Raw genomic sequence first — 14840 nt, 5'->3', positions numbered from 1 at the left:
TTTGATACCAGTTCTCATATTGAGTCCCAATTATTTTGCATAAATAATAGTTGGAGTAGTAAGATGGGTGGAACATTTGTATATTTATAATGGACACTGGCAGTCTCTCCTAGCAATAGTTAGTTGCTGGTATTGGTTAATGTAGTTCATTTCTTCCTTCAGTTGATGGAAGATGAAATCGCTACAATAATACAATCAACACTCAAAGGGCTGGAATACCTCCATTTCATGAGGAAAATACACCGTGACATCAAAGCTGGCAATATACTACTCAATACAGAAGGGCATGCTAAACTTGCGGATTTTGGGGTAGCAGGCCAACTCACAGTGAGTAAAAATTGTCTATACACATTTTTCCACCTGTGTTTCAGTATCTAGTTTCTTGGAGCTGGTGCACGTTAGCTGGCAGCCCCCACCACATACGCCTTGGGAGGAATAGGCAGAGCTACTACTACTTGAAGCTGCTGCTACTATTGTTTACACAGATGCTGTGACTTACTCAGCCCTCGCGAAATGCTGGTCCTCCTTCAGTCTGCATGTTTTGCTTTATGATCCTGAGGGACTTGCATGGGGGGCCACTAGCTAATATGGTGTAGCCATGGTGAAACTTATATTCTGTAACTAGCTGTACCCACCACGCGTTGCTGTGGCTTAGTCAGGGGCCCCGTTTCCCAGGACGGGGAGGATGGGACCCCCCCAACCCCTGTCTGCCCCCCTATAACGCATTCACAGTTTCGGGAGGCTCTGTGTGGGTCCCCTGGTGGATCCCGGTGGGTGAGGGGGTAGGGAGTACCTGTAGGTCATGTTGGGGAGGGTCTCCCGTTTCCGCTGTGGTGGAGCTGGCTTCAGGGTGTGGCCTGAGTTTGGAGGGGTGGCCTGGTTCTCAATGTCTGACCTTGCTCTCTAGGCCCGGCCTGGGTGTGGAGGTGGCGTTGGCGGTGGGGGAGGGGGTGGGTGGTACTAAAGAAATGGCACCTGTTCCTTTGACGTCCACTGGAGGGAGCTATTCTTTTTCACAAAATCATGTTTTTCCTGTGACAGGTGTCACATCTGTGAAATCTAAATTTATGCAAACACTCGCATATAGGACTGGAACATTGTTTCCAAATTTCAACGCAATCGGTCAAGCGGGTTGGAGACAGGTCATCGAGTACAAACATGGACCTTTTACATTTATATATATATAGATGTAGAAGTAACGTCTATTTCTTTTTCATGAAACGTAATCTGTTTCTGTTGGCTTAACTATGTTGGGGATTAGATTTCATTTAATTGTTATTCTAACGCATTTTAGATACAGAGAACATGTGCTCTGGATAACCTCTAGGACAGTTGTTTCCAGTCTGATGCCCGCCAGATATTGTGGACTACAAACTCCCCTCAGCCTTCGCCAACACAGACGGAGTTTTTTTTTTTTAATCGCTGCACTTCATTTTATGACTGGGTTTCCTTTCCTTTGTTAGGACACCATGGCAAAAAGGAACACTGTGATAGGAACTCCTTTTTGGATGGCACCTGAAGTGATCCAAGAAATCGGATACAATTGTCTAGCGGACATCTGGTCTCTGGGCATTACTGCCATTGAAATGGCGGAAGGAAAACCACCATATGCCGATATTCACCCGATGCGGGTAAGCGCTGGGTCACCGGACTTAACTGTGCAATCTCAACTATGTCTACCCACAAGTCCTGTTTTAATTCAATGGACATGTGAGAATCTAAATTCTTAGAAACGCCATTGCATGATCTTATGGATGCCCTGTCATTTGTTGAGGGGGTGAGGCAACAGGGTTGCACATTACTGCTTTTGCATTCAGCAGGTGTTGTGAGGGGCCCTACATGGAGGATGTGAACATCAGTGGGGGAGGGCCTAGCCCATGTGGCCCTGTAACCATGTCACACATTATTTTAACGTGTAGAGAAGGTTGTCTCAACACATCCATTGTTTGACCTTACAGCACCAAACTAGCCTGTTCTCTTAACATCAATTTCACAATGGGTGAAGGGAAACTCTCCAAAGGAAAGGATAGTATGGTGATCTAGTACCAACAGATTGCCTAAGCAGATGCCAGCTTGCACAAACCTGTCTTTCTTTCAACCCCCACCAGGAAAAACCTCTCCCCGGAGTCTGGGAGGAAACTTCTGAACATTGCAGGTTCTGTCATACAGGAGCCTGCAGTTGGGGATGAGGGGGTTGCCTAAAATTGGATGGAAGAACCTTGCGTGAGTGGAGCTCCGCCAATGCAAGATCTTCTGATTGATTTCAGCTGATCCCTCCTTCCCACTGCAGCTCTATACAACAGTGTTCAGTTAGCTTCACACAGAGACACTCACACGTCATGCCTTCTGAGACAGCATGGGTACATTGATCTTTTATACACTGGAATTGCCGGAGAATGGAGGCTTTTAACTGCCCCCCCCCATCCCAATACAACCAAAGTCACTAAGCTGATAAGTCTTTTCCCTGCCACCCAACTGATGGCTAATCGGCTGAGCAGTTGAGGAAAGTGGGCAGGGCTTCCTGGGGTTTAAGGGACTGCAAGGAAAGCTGCCAAAGGCTGTATGTAGTCCGGTTGTTCCATGACAACAGAAGCATTTTGATTTTGAACCCAGCTTATGCAGAGTACAGTTTGAATACAATTGAAGTTAGTAAGCTTGAAAGATATCTCTTATCCTCTGAATATAAAAAGCAGCACATAAGAAACAGTACAATGTATTGGTGGCTGCCCTGCCACCAATTCCACTGGTGGGCCCTCTGAGGTGGAGAATTATAATGGAGGTGGGCACTTCTCAGGGTTCCAGTTTCTGTCTTGGGGTCATCATTAGCCATCCCCTGTGCAACACTGTCGAGAGCTTTGGTCCTTCAGACCCTTGCAAAATCTTTCTCAGTGGGGTCATTGTTTGATTTATACTTTTTTAAAAAAAAAAAACAAGGTAAACAGCAGGTAGGAAAAAAATATACTTTGTTTGTAGGCAATTTTCATGATTCCAACGAATCCACCTCCAACATTCCGGAAGCCGGAAGTCTGGTCAGACGAATTCACAGACTTTGTAAAGCAGTGTCTTGTGAAGTGTCCAGAAAAAAGAGCCACTGCCACACAGCTGCTTCAGGTCAGTATCTGTTGGAATGTAAAGCAATAAATAAAATTAAAAGTTTTTCCCTCTTTGTCTATTGGAGAAATAGACAGGCAGTCCTCCTTCCAGTGTAGCAGTTTTGTTGCTGATCACCTTGTGCTTCTAAGTTTTAGATAGTAGAGTTGGATTGTAGTGCTTAAAGAATAAAGTATGTTGCTGCCTGGTGGGGGTTATCAGTAGGCAAAGTGAACACTGAACAGGAATGCTTTGGGTATAGGATACTGTTTCTTGGGCAGGGGATTGGATTATATTTGATTCCTTATACCTCTGTGCTTGGTGATTGTGCAGCTGCTTTGTAAATATCAGGTCCTATGCATATTTACTCAGAAGCAACTCAGTTCACTGAGGCTTGTTCCCAAATTAAAATTCAGAAAATTCCTATTTACATAGTCAGGGGAGACTTCGTGGAATCTTGTATATCTTAGCTGTCTGAACAATATGCACTGTTGCTGATAAAAAAACGTGTATAGATATAAACTAACATGCATACTTTCATCTTCATATTAATTATTACCTCTTTCCACCCATTTGGAAAATTGGGCAGATCATTTGGCATTAGTAGTCCCTTTTTGTGTCCTAAGCTATTGAAGTATTTAAACATAACATAGTAGAAATGCATTTGCCTTGCAGATTGCATTGTTTGGGCAGGGCTGCCATGCTTGAATAAACTTGCATTACAAAATCAAGAGAATTAAAGGGATTAACATAGCTTAGGGTTAAGATCTTTTGCTGCTACATTTCGTTCAAAGTTCATCGTTCTTAACGTGTCTTCTTTAGCATCCATTTGTAAAAAATGCCAAAGGAGTTTTCATCCTACGAGACCTGATTAATGAAGCAATGGATATTAAACTGAAAATTCAGGAAGCTCAACAGCGTGAGATGTATCATGATGATGAAGAAAATTCAGTGAGTGCTAAAATTACCTAACCATTGTCCTCCCTGTAGTAGCATTGCTCTGTACCTCTCTATTAGCTGTGTTGGCTGTTCATAATTTCTGTTTTTAAAGTCTGCTTTCTGATAAAAATTACGCCCAAGTCCCTTGGTAGGTCAGTGGCCTTGGAACGAACCGTAACTGGTGAAATATAGTGAGCAAGCAAGGCAGCTTGAAATCTTCTTACTTAAATGAAAAGGAAGGGCTCTACATCAATAGCAGAGTACATGCCGTGCATGCAGAAGGGTCCCAGGTTCAATACCTGTTATGTTCAAGTGTAGCAGAGTTGGGGGCTCAACTTTGGCAGGTGGGCAGGGTCAGGTCTGTCATCTGATGTCAGAGAGGTCAGGTGATTAACAGGTTGGTTACCTCTCCTGCCTGTCAGAGTTCAGCTGCACGATCAGCTGATCCAGTCACAACTTTACCAGCCCCATACCTGACATCACACATGACAGCTGGAGTGGGGCAGGTGGGCGTGGTTTGGGGGAAATTGCCTCATGGGCCAAATGGGGGAAACCTTCTGGGTCACATTTGGCACATTGGGGCGTTTTCTATCCTTGAAATATAAGGATCCTGGATGGCAGGGCGGGGGAAACCCAGCCAAATGGGCGGGGTATAAATAAATAATAATAATTATTATGCCTAAGACTCCGGAGAGCTGCAGAAATGACCTTAAATTGCCCAAGTGGGTCAGAGTTGGGACCAGATGTGACCAGAGGAATAAACAGTTTTTTCAAACGGATATCGGGATGCATCAGCAGAAAACCAGTAAACACATTTTCCAAATAAGCCACCCTTTACCTGGTGGTTTCCAGATACTTTGGGATATAGCTCTATAAAAATGCATAAACTGGAAATGCATGTTATGCAAAAGCAAAGGAGAGACCTTCTGAATTTCTCTCTTGGCTATGGAGGAGGAAGAGAGGAAAGTGAGGAACAAGCAGCTTGCTGTAGCTTATTCGGGCTTGTTTACTTCACATTAGGCTAATTTTTATTACAGAAGTAGTTTATATATCCCCTTTCGGCGCCCCTAAGGTGGTTCACAACAATAAAATGCAATTTTCTTGCAATATAGAAAGAACAGCAAGACTCTAAAAACAAAGGAAGTAGAAAACAGCCAATAAGGCTGTTATATACTGTATAGCTAAAAGTGTAGTGAAATACAGTTAGACCTCAAATTATGTGGGGGCTACATTCTGGGGATCGCGCCTGAAGCCAAAATCACTTGTAGTTAAAACATTGAGTTCAATGCTGGGTTGGATTGCCAAAGTCTTTTTTCCTGGACGTTTGGGAGCCACTGTTCTAGATGATACGTGTTGGCAAATTAAAAACATGCATCTGTTTAGAATCCCTAACTTCAAAGTTAAGAGACAGTTTTGAACAAAAATAAGCCTAATATTATGCATTATTATTATTATTATTAACACTTTGACCCCGTCCTTCCTCCAAGGAGCCTGACACAGCATACAAGCCCACTTTGTGGATGGATTGCATAAGTTCAGGACTTCATCAAGTAATTTCACAGCTTTGTGTGGTGCTTCCTTTGCCAAAACGCTATCCTCTATCGTTATTGGTATTTTGAAGGGAAACTTAAAATATTTGTTATAGGAAAGTGGAATCTCAGCATTACGATCTGTTGCTAAATTATGTAACATTTGTTTGCACTAATAATTTTACTTCAACTTCTAAAATTTCTGCAGTTAACTTTTCTTTTCTTTTTGCAAGGCTTTTTAACATTCCTGTGTTGTTGCTGGTAATGTATAACTTGACTAAATAGCAGATTTTGATCTTCAAAGCTGTCTGTTCAATATTTGCTGTCCATTGAAAAGAAACAGTTACTAACTGATAACGAACTAGAATCAGATATGTAAACTAACATTACACACTCCTTTCCATTCTAATTGCATTGTCTTGGAGAAATACTGATACCTTGCTTAGTCTGACGCATCTCTTTTCAGGAAGAAGATGAAACTGATTCTAGGACCATGGTGCGGGCACAGGGACAACAGACTGGTACAATCAGAGCTGCTTGTGGAACAAGTGATGATACCATGATAGAATACAATGACACCTTAGAGTCACAACTGGGAACAATGGTCATAAATGCTGAAGATGAAGACGATGAGAGTACAATGAAGAGTAAGTGCATTTTTCATTATAATAAAGTGCAGCCTTTTAAGCTTTAAAGCAGGGACAGCCAATGTGATGCCCTTCTCATGCCAGCAGTGACAGGCAACAAATTTGGAATGGGTGTTTTGGAGAATTTTTCTCCGTTTGGAAACCTTTAGCTGAGTTCAGGCTCTTTCACATTTAGATTTTACTCCTATTGGGGGTTGTTGTTGATTGCACACACACTCTTCCTCCACAACTTACAAGGCAGTGGCAAAGTGTGGGGCGGTCTCTGGAACATGGCACCATTCAAGGTTTCAAGAAGTTCCTTCAGGTACAATTGGGGAAGGGAGTTGGTAAGAGGAGTGTTCAGACCCTGTTGTGCTCCTGACGACATCATTGGGAGCATCATAGGGTTTCTGAGCTGATGTTAATGAGAAATGGAATGTAAATAGAACATAGGTGAAGGACTGAGCAGAGAAGCCATAAACGTTCTTGTGGAATGACATAGGTCCAGGTGCTTATCTCAAGTGCTTATTGCAAGAAACTGGTGGAAGCAGAAGGAGGGAGGGAGAGGGAAGGCTGAAAACCTTGATGTCATGACATGTGCTTAAGCAGCAGAAGTCTGAAGCTTTCCCAAATTTGGATGAGTTCATGATTTGTGTACTAGTAGAAATAGGTGCACAGTTCAAATGTTGCCACACCATTTGCCCACTTCCATGGTGGGGCCATCCTGCTTGACTGACACTGGAGTCTGGATTCTTGACTGGCTTCCTAGGCTACCCTAGGCATGGGGAAATTTAACCCTAGTATTTCCTGAAGACTATCTTTCTTGGAAACCATTTCCTAATTCTTGGGGAAACTGCTTGGCAAACACTTCTCAGAGTTAAAAAGCGGGGAGCTTGCCCATTACATTGGCCACAGGGGGGAAATGTTCTATTGAAACTAAGGGGACTTTGCAAAGCCATTTGTGACGTGGCATTTGAGGGAAAAGTGACATGTCCAAACCCTTGGGTTGCCTAACCATGTCTTAAGTCTCAGGTGATAAATATTCTTCCATATGGGATGAAAAGCTTAAATTGTGATCCACTGTTCTGATGCATTGTGAGTGGCAGGAGGCTGGACAGAATGGAAAAGAGAAAATGAACTTTGTTCAGCTATGTACTAAGAAGAAGCCTCTTCCTGTAAATGGAAAAGGGAAGTGCTTTGCATTAATAGAATCAGTCGCATGAAACTATGCAAGAACACAAATTGCTTTGGATATAATGTCTATGTGGCCTAGCTAATCTTGAGTCAGCAAGTGCCTGGTGTTTGATGGAATTCAGAGGATGGTCCTGTGCAGCTGGCTGGAATGATTGTTGAATCTATGTGGGCCATACAGATGTTTGTGATTATGATATGCCAGTTGGTTGCATGTTAGAGTAATAACAAGAATGCAGGCAGCTGCTGGTCTGACATACTGTTGGTTTTCCTAGGTTGTATCCACTCATATACTTGAATTACTAGTAATTGCTTCTTTGGCATGGCATACTTATAATCAAGGATTGTTCTTTCAATCAAAAACAAGCAAAATTAAAAAATTCCTTCAGTAGCACCTTAAAGACCAACTAAGTTTATATTTTGGTATGCGCTTTCGTGTGCATGCACACTTCTTCAGATACCTACCTGTTAATCAAAAACAAGTTTGACTTGTTTGTAACATAAAGCAAGCTAGCTGTGATACCTGCTTACCATGATGTTGATCAGTGATGACTGACCTCTATGAATCTAAGAAAATAATGTTTTAAAATGTATTTTTGTTTGTGTTCTTTGAATTTGGGCTGAGTCTGCTTCATTGTTAAGATAAGATATTACAGCATGGTCTACATCCAGTTGTAGGTTATAGAAAATGAAAGTTCAACGGTCTGTTTTTGTCTCATTGTGGTTCTTCATTCTCTGAAAAATGCTCCATTCCACCACTAGAGGGAGTGTAACATGAGAAATGAAACTTTCATAGAATTGTAGAGTTGGAAGGGTTATTCAACTGAACAGTGTTTTGCAAAAACCATTTTATTGAGTACATGCAGTATACATTGCAGTCTCTCTCTTCCTTCTGTGGTAGTCAGGTCCTGGAAGTAGAAAGCAGATGTTTCCGTTTAGCTGTGGTCTCTAAAACTCATGTTAAAGCACACAGATAAGTGCAATTACGCTGGGGCTGTGGAGCAAAGCGGGGCAGCTGATTCCAACCAACTTGTGTTGCTTACATAGCTTTATACTAACAATATTAATAAACTAAGCATGCTGTTTTATAGCTTACACTTAAGCTTATACCACACATGAGGTAGTATAATGATCTTTGCTACTTGAGGCTACAAATGGTGGGTGCTGTGTTTTTAATGTTCTTCCTTTACAGATGCCCAGCAAAGTTAAGCAAGCAAACAAAAAAATCCCACCCACCCCCAAGAGCAGATAAGAAAGGTTCTAGCCCACCTACTTGCAGGATTTATTTCTAAGCATAAGGGTACATTTAAAATGTATTCCCCCTTCCCCCACTTGCCTTCAGTCCATTCTACTACTTTGTGATTTGATCATTTCTTTCCCACAGTCTTATTTTATATTTGTTGTTGTTGTTATTGTTGTTGTTTAGTCGTTTAGTCGTGTCCGACTCTTCGTGAGCCCATGGACCAGAGCACGCCAGGCACTCCTGTCTTTCACTGCCTCCCGCAGTTTGGTCAAATTCATGTTCGGAGCTTCGAGAACACTGTCCAACCATCTCGTCCTCTGTCGTCCCCTTCTCCTAGTGCCCTCAATCTTTCCCAACATCAGGGTCTTTTCCAGGGAGTCTTCTCTTCTCATGAGGTGGCCAAAGTATTGGAGCCTCAGCTTCACGATCTGTCCTTCCAGTGAGCACTCAGGGCTGATTTCCTTCAGAATGGATAGGTTTGATCTTCTTGCAGTCCATGGGACTCTCAAGAGTCTCCTCCAGCACCATAACTCAAAAGCATCAATTCTTCGGCGATCAGCCTTCTTTATGGTCCAGCTCTCACTTCCATACATCACTACTGGGAAAACCATAGCTTTAACTATACGGACCTTTGTCGGCAAGGTGATGTCTCTGCTTTTTAAGATGCTGTCTAGGTTTGTCATTGCTTTTCTCCCAAGAAGCAGGCGTCTTTTAATTTTGTGACTGCTGTCACCATCTGCAGTGATCAAGGAGCCCAAGAAAGTAAAATCTCTCACTGCCTCCCTTTCTTCCCCTTCTATTTGCCAGGAGGTGATGGGGCCAGTGGCCATGATCTTGGATTTTTTGATGTTGAGCTTCAGACCATATTTTGTGCTCTCCTCTTTCACCCTCATTAAAAGGTTCTTTAATTCCTCCTCACTTTCTGCCGTCAAGGTTGTGTCATCTGCATATCTGAGGTTGTTGATATTTCTTCCAGTAATCTTAATTCCGGCTTGGGATTCATCTAGTTCAGCCTTTCGCATGATGAATTCTGCACATAAGTTAAATAAGCAAGGAGACAATATACAACCCTGTCGTACTCCTTTCCCAATTTTGAACCAATCAGTTGTTCCATATCCAGTTTTAGAAAATATTATTTTATATAATATTTGCTAAAAGCAAATGGTTTCCCAAATCAGGTGGTTTTATTTTGATGGCAGTAAAAGTGGTACTTTTGTGATGAAGCCTAGAAACTTGTTTCAATTTTGATGACCCAAGAGGCAGCTCCTCTTAACTTGTGTAACTTTCATCAATTTGAATCCTTCACCACTTGCTGATGGTTGCAAGCTGTTACTCAGGGTTGCCCCCCTCTGGTTGGATACCTCTTCCACAGGTTCCTTCTGTGTGTTGCTTCCCAAGAGTGGAGATTCATCTTGCTTTTCCTAAGACTTTATAGTAGAACTAGAAAGGATCCTATTCAATTTGCAAGATTTTAAATTGTCGTCATCTTCCCCTGCCCATCAAATCAAACCTTTTGCTGTGCAGACTATAATTGCAAATTACATATCTGGAGCTTGCCAACTGTACAGGAACATAAATCTCCTTGATGTCTGCATAGGATGACAACACAACCACCAACAAATTTCACTAACACATCTGTGAACGTAAATGTGACATATGATTTGCTTGTGGTTCCGAATGGCATCCCATGTGAAAATCCACAAGGAATTGTGTCTCGGAGCCATGCTTCTGAGCCATGGTAGCTCTGGAAAGCACCAGATCTGGGATTTTTTTACACTTCAGTTGATACAGAGAGATGAAATTTCATGTTGGCTGGGGTGGTGGTGTGGAGAGAAGAGTCTTGGAGAAAAATAAGCAGTTTCAAGAGGGTGCACTTCTCCCTCTTTCATGCAGTCCACTAACTCCTAGGCACCCCTCCCCCCCCCAGCCCCCTGTTGTTTTCCTCTCCACAGTCTCACAGATTGCTCCTTTCCCTGTTTTCCTACCTATCCACTTGGTCATTCTGCTTTGTGTTCAGGTGTTTAGGTCCCACACTGAACATTGAAAGTACAAACAGTGGAACCTCGGTTTACAACTACCTCTGTTTATGAACGCCTCCGTTTACGAACGCCGCGGACCCAGAAGTGTTTACATCATGGTTCCGTGGCGTTGGATGCGCAGATCGTTTCTGCGCAGTGTGCGCATGCGCAGAAGTGCTCTATTGGCGCTACGCGCAAAAGCGTGCCTTCGGGGAGCGAATGCCTCTGTTTACGAACGCCTCCGTGGAACGGATTGCGTTTGTAAACTGAGGTTCCACTGTACTGTACTGTATTGCAGAGCAAAGGGGGCAGTTAAGTGTTATGGGTAAGCTCAGAGGCTTCATGGGTGCCAGGGGAAGTTTCAGGGACGCCTATTACATCCATGAATGCCATTTTGGTGACCCTAGACGCATAGGATGTCTATTTTATCTCACTTCTAAATGCTGCAGGTAGGTTGGCGTGGGGTTTAGTATGGAGATTAAAATGCTGCCTCTTAGTCTGATTTACTGTTTTCAGCTGCATGTGAGCCAATTGTATTGGGTTGTGAATTTTACTGCAGCAGCAGTTTGAAGTTTGTGTTTTATACCTGAGATTGAAAACTTTTCAAATAGAAAAACGACCTATGAAAAAATGTTCTTGATGGAACATATTGCTAAAGTGCACGACATTGACAACATTTAACCAAAAGAGGGTGCTCTTTCACAGCTTTTAATGGAAAACTTGAGTTGTGAAAGGGTAGGGTGTTGTTCTTCCACCTGAACACTTGTTTTCTCCCTTACCAATGTTGATAAGTGTCAGGGGATTGTTGCGGCTACTCTCAAGTAAAGACGCTCCAGTCCGCTTTGTCTTTAAAGGTTTTATTGTGCATACTATTTACAATGCAGAGAAAGCAGAAAACATGACCTCCTAGTCACTCGCAGAATCTGGCAATGGCGCCCGTCTGCTTCGGGGCCAGCATAATAGCTTAGGCACCCCCAAACGCCACCCTCTCACCCTATGTTTGGGTGCACGCCTCAATTCGGGCACTGGAAGCGGCTGTGCTCCCTCCTCCAGCTGTGGGCTAGGGCGGTGTAGGGGCTCTGATACATCGCTGAGCCTTCCTTCCTCCACTAGTTGGCTTGGGCAGTGCAGGGGCTCTGGTACCTCACTGAGCCTTCCCTCCATTCCGCTTCCCTCCTCACTCCCCTCGCCTGACCCGCTGCTACCGCTCTCGCTGGGCGAAGTGCTGGTCAGGGTGATGGGGGGAAGTGCTGGTCAGGGTGATGTCCCCCTGACAATAAGGAATATTAAAGACAGATATTAAAGACAGTGAGGTCCAGCGTCGAGGGCCTTCTGGCGGTTCCCTCATTGCGAGAAGCGAAGTTACAGGGAACCAAGCAGAGGGCCTTCTCGGTAGTGGGGCCCGTCCTGTGGAATGCCCACCAATCAGATGTCAAAGAAATAAACAACTATCTGTTTAGAAGACATCTGTTTAGGGAAGTTTTTAATATTTGATGAATTATTGTATTTTAATCTATTGTTGGAAGCCGCCCAGAGTGGCGGGGGAAACCCAGCCAGATGGGCGGGGTATAAGTAATAAATTATTATTATTATTATTATTATTATTATTATTATTATTATTTATAGTACAGTATGGTATCTTCTCATGAGGGCCACTTCACACATCTGAGAGTGCCCATAAAATATGTGTGAATTGGACTCCTCTGGAAATGGGTGTATCCTATAGCCACCCATCAGATAACTTCTTTTGTGGGTTCCTGTTGAGCACCCACTTGTTGGCTAACCTGGATTTGCTGTGGATTAGCGCTAAGAAATTCAACAGGCAGGTAATTCACCAGGCAGGTAAATGTTCACCATACAGTCACTGTACATGGGTTCACTTGGCTAGCCTATATGAAATGATGTCGTTGCTTGATATTTTGTAGTCTGCCTCTTGTCGTTTTAAAACAACACCAAGTGGAGATATTACAAGTCATTGCCCAGCTTTACCAAACATGCAGGAAGGAATGGAACCTGCAGAGACGAAAACGTTGCCATGCAGGTAGATCTTGTTCAGGCTTCTGACCAGTGCGCCCGAGGTGCTATTCTTCCAGGATAGGTAATCTGCCCTTGAATCAGGCAGTCTTCCATGCCTCTTTAGGGTTTCTTTAAGTTTTCTTGTATAGGCAACCTCTGTTTTAGGCACGACGGATATGTGCACAATCGCTCGCACGCGCACAGTGCTGAACCCAGAAGTGATGTCAGCTCTGTTTTTTTCAGGAGTCATGCAAGGTCCATCAAAGCCAATCAGAAGTGGTAAGGACCTGTGTCACTCTAAATTACACCACTCCCCTTCTTCCTGGATTCAGAGGTGCAGGGTGGAGCTGGCTCCATTTACACAGGCTGCGTATGCATACAATGCATGCCCATGCACACCTGAATCTTCCTCAGTATGTGAAATGCTGGGAAAATAAAAGCCTTGTGAGCTGCTACTACCCCAGCAAGGAGGAGTACCGGTAGTAAGAATGGGAGACAAAGAGCCCACTCATCAACCCACACAGAGTGCAGAGGGACCTATAGGCTAGGGAAATATGGAACTGAGGGAGTAACAGTTGGGAGCTGTAGGGGCACCTGTGATGATGTGAGAGAAGCAGAGATGTTACTGCTCTGGTGTGCAAAGAGAATCGTTCAACAAAGTGAGTTAAATAGGGCACCGTGAGAGGGTGGTCAGTCAAATACCCATTCCCACCACCCCTCCCCACCCTCTCACTATATATAAGGGTCTGGAGACTTCTGTTTCAGTGTATCTGAAGAAGTGTGCATGCACACGAAAGCTCATAATGACAAACTTAGGTGGTCTCTAAGGTGCTACCGGAAGGATTTTTTTAAAATTTTGTATAGACTACACCAGACCATTGCTGTGAATTCTTCAAGCTGGAAATGCTGTGGGTGGAAACCTGAACCTCTTTTATGTAAAGTGTGCTTTGCCACTGAGTTGGTTGTAGCCCTTTCCATCACAACTGTTCCAACAAAATAGTCTCGTGAAAGTTCCTTATTAAATTGCTTTAAAACAGTTTTGTGCTCGTACTGAAGCCTCGCACAGCTTGTTACCTTTGCCGTATTAATTTTTCTTGCTATAATTGTTTCTTGGCAAGGTGACCTGTGCCATATTCAGTCTGCGGAGTCTGTATATGCTATGCCCCACTAAATTGCTTCAAGTGCTCTGTTTTTCACCTTATCACTCCTACAGTAATGTTCCTTTCACATTCAGTTAAATGGATTTAGCTGTAAAAATTCATCAGCCTTGTGTAACAGTCTTTTGGGGAAATAGTTTTTAATAATCAGTATAACTAAATGGTATTTTAAATGCAATGGAATTGAGGTCATTAATATCATCAAAGTGGTTCATATTTCATGACTGGCTTTAACAACTGGTAGGAAGGAATTAGCTGGATCTTAACAATTCTTTTTTATTATTATTTCAAGTACCATAGAGCAGAATTTTCTGCAACTTTTTTTTCTTGGAATGCTGTGTGAAACATTGAAGTGTAAGTTTTTACATTCTGCATTCAAAAATGATTCCCCTGTGTCCTATTGCTCCAGTTCATACTTCAGTGTACTGTGGCAAGGATTTTCCTGCAGCAACATTACATCATTTGTTGGCATACTGTGGCATCTGCTCACAGTAGGGGATTCGCCATGTCTGATCTGTTGGGTAGTCAAGAGATTGGATTGGCCTTTAATGTTCTGATAAAATGATGCAGTAAGCGCTCTTGGAAACCTTTTTATTTCTGCCTGCATGAATAGGAGTATCCTTGAGCTACAATTCAGAAAGCAGATAGCATCCCATACCTGAAGGAGTGCCTCCTCCCAAATCAGCCTGCCAGTTTTGTAAAATCATCTGCTGAGGCTTTTCTCTATGTACTTTTTCCATCAAAGTACAAACAGCCTTTATAAGGGAGAGGTAATTCTAGGCAATTGCATCTGGTTATGAAATGCCCTCTGCAGAAGCACCAACATTGCAGTCTGTTGGGTACCAAGCAAAAACATATTTTTTTATCAATCAATGGATTTTAGTGTGCAGGAGGGGGCAGAGTTAAGATCTGGGTTATATTGGATTTTTGGGCCTTTATGAGTAAGTCTTCTAGATTACACCAAATGTCTACTTTATCTAGTTCAGCATCCTGTTCCCTACAGTGGCCTGCTGGATCCAATTGGGGCATGA

General features: G+C 43.1%; 1 protein-coding gene across 2 annotated transcripts in view; it reads left to right on the top strand.

Annotated features, from left to right (window-relative positions):
- The window catches only part of STK4 (serine/threonine kinase 4), a 72276-nt gene that overhangs the window by 7667 nt on the left and 49769 nt on the right, over positions 1-14840 (top strand). Inside the window, exons 5-10 of one of the 2 annotated variants that reach the window (XM_088674596.1) lie at positions 163-327; positions 1464-1631; positions 2974-3111; positions 3913-4041; positions 5517-5579; positions 6025-6205. In XM_088674596.1, the coding sequence (XP_088530722.1) occupies positions 163-327; positions 1464-1631; positions 2974-3111; positions 3913-4041; positions 5517-5579; positions 6025-6205 (844 nt within the window). The remainder of the gene's footprint in view (positions 1-162; positions 328-1463; positions 1632-2973; positions 3112-3912; positions 4042-5516; positions 5580-6024; positions 6206-14840) is intronic. The other variant, XM_035122210.3, reaches the window with a different exon arrangement.

Source organism: Zootoca vivipara, chromosome 7 (assembly GCF_965207765.1).
Source record: "Zootoca vivipara chromosome 7, rZooViv2.hap1.1, whole genome shotgun sequence".
NCBI classification, from domain to species: Eukaryota; Metazoa; Chordata; class Lepidosauria; order Squamata; family Lacertidae; genus Zootoca; species Zootoca vivipara.
Note: the sequence above shows the minus strand (reverse complement) of the source record. Positions and strands in the feature narration are given on the sequence as shown.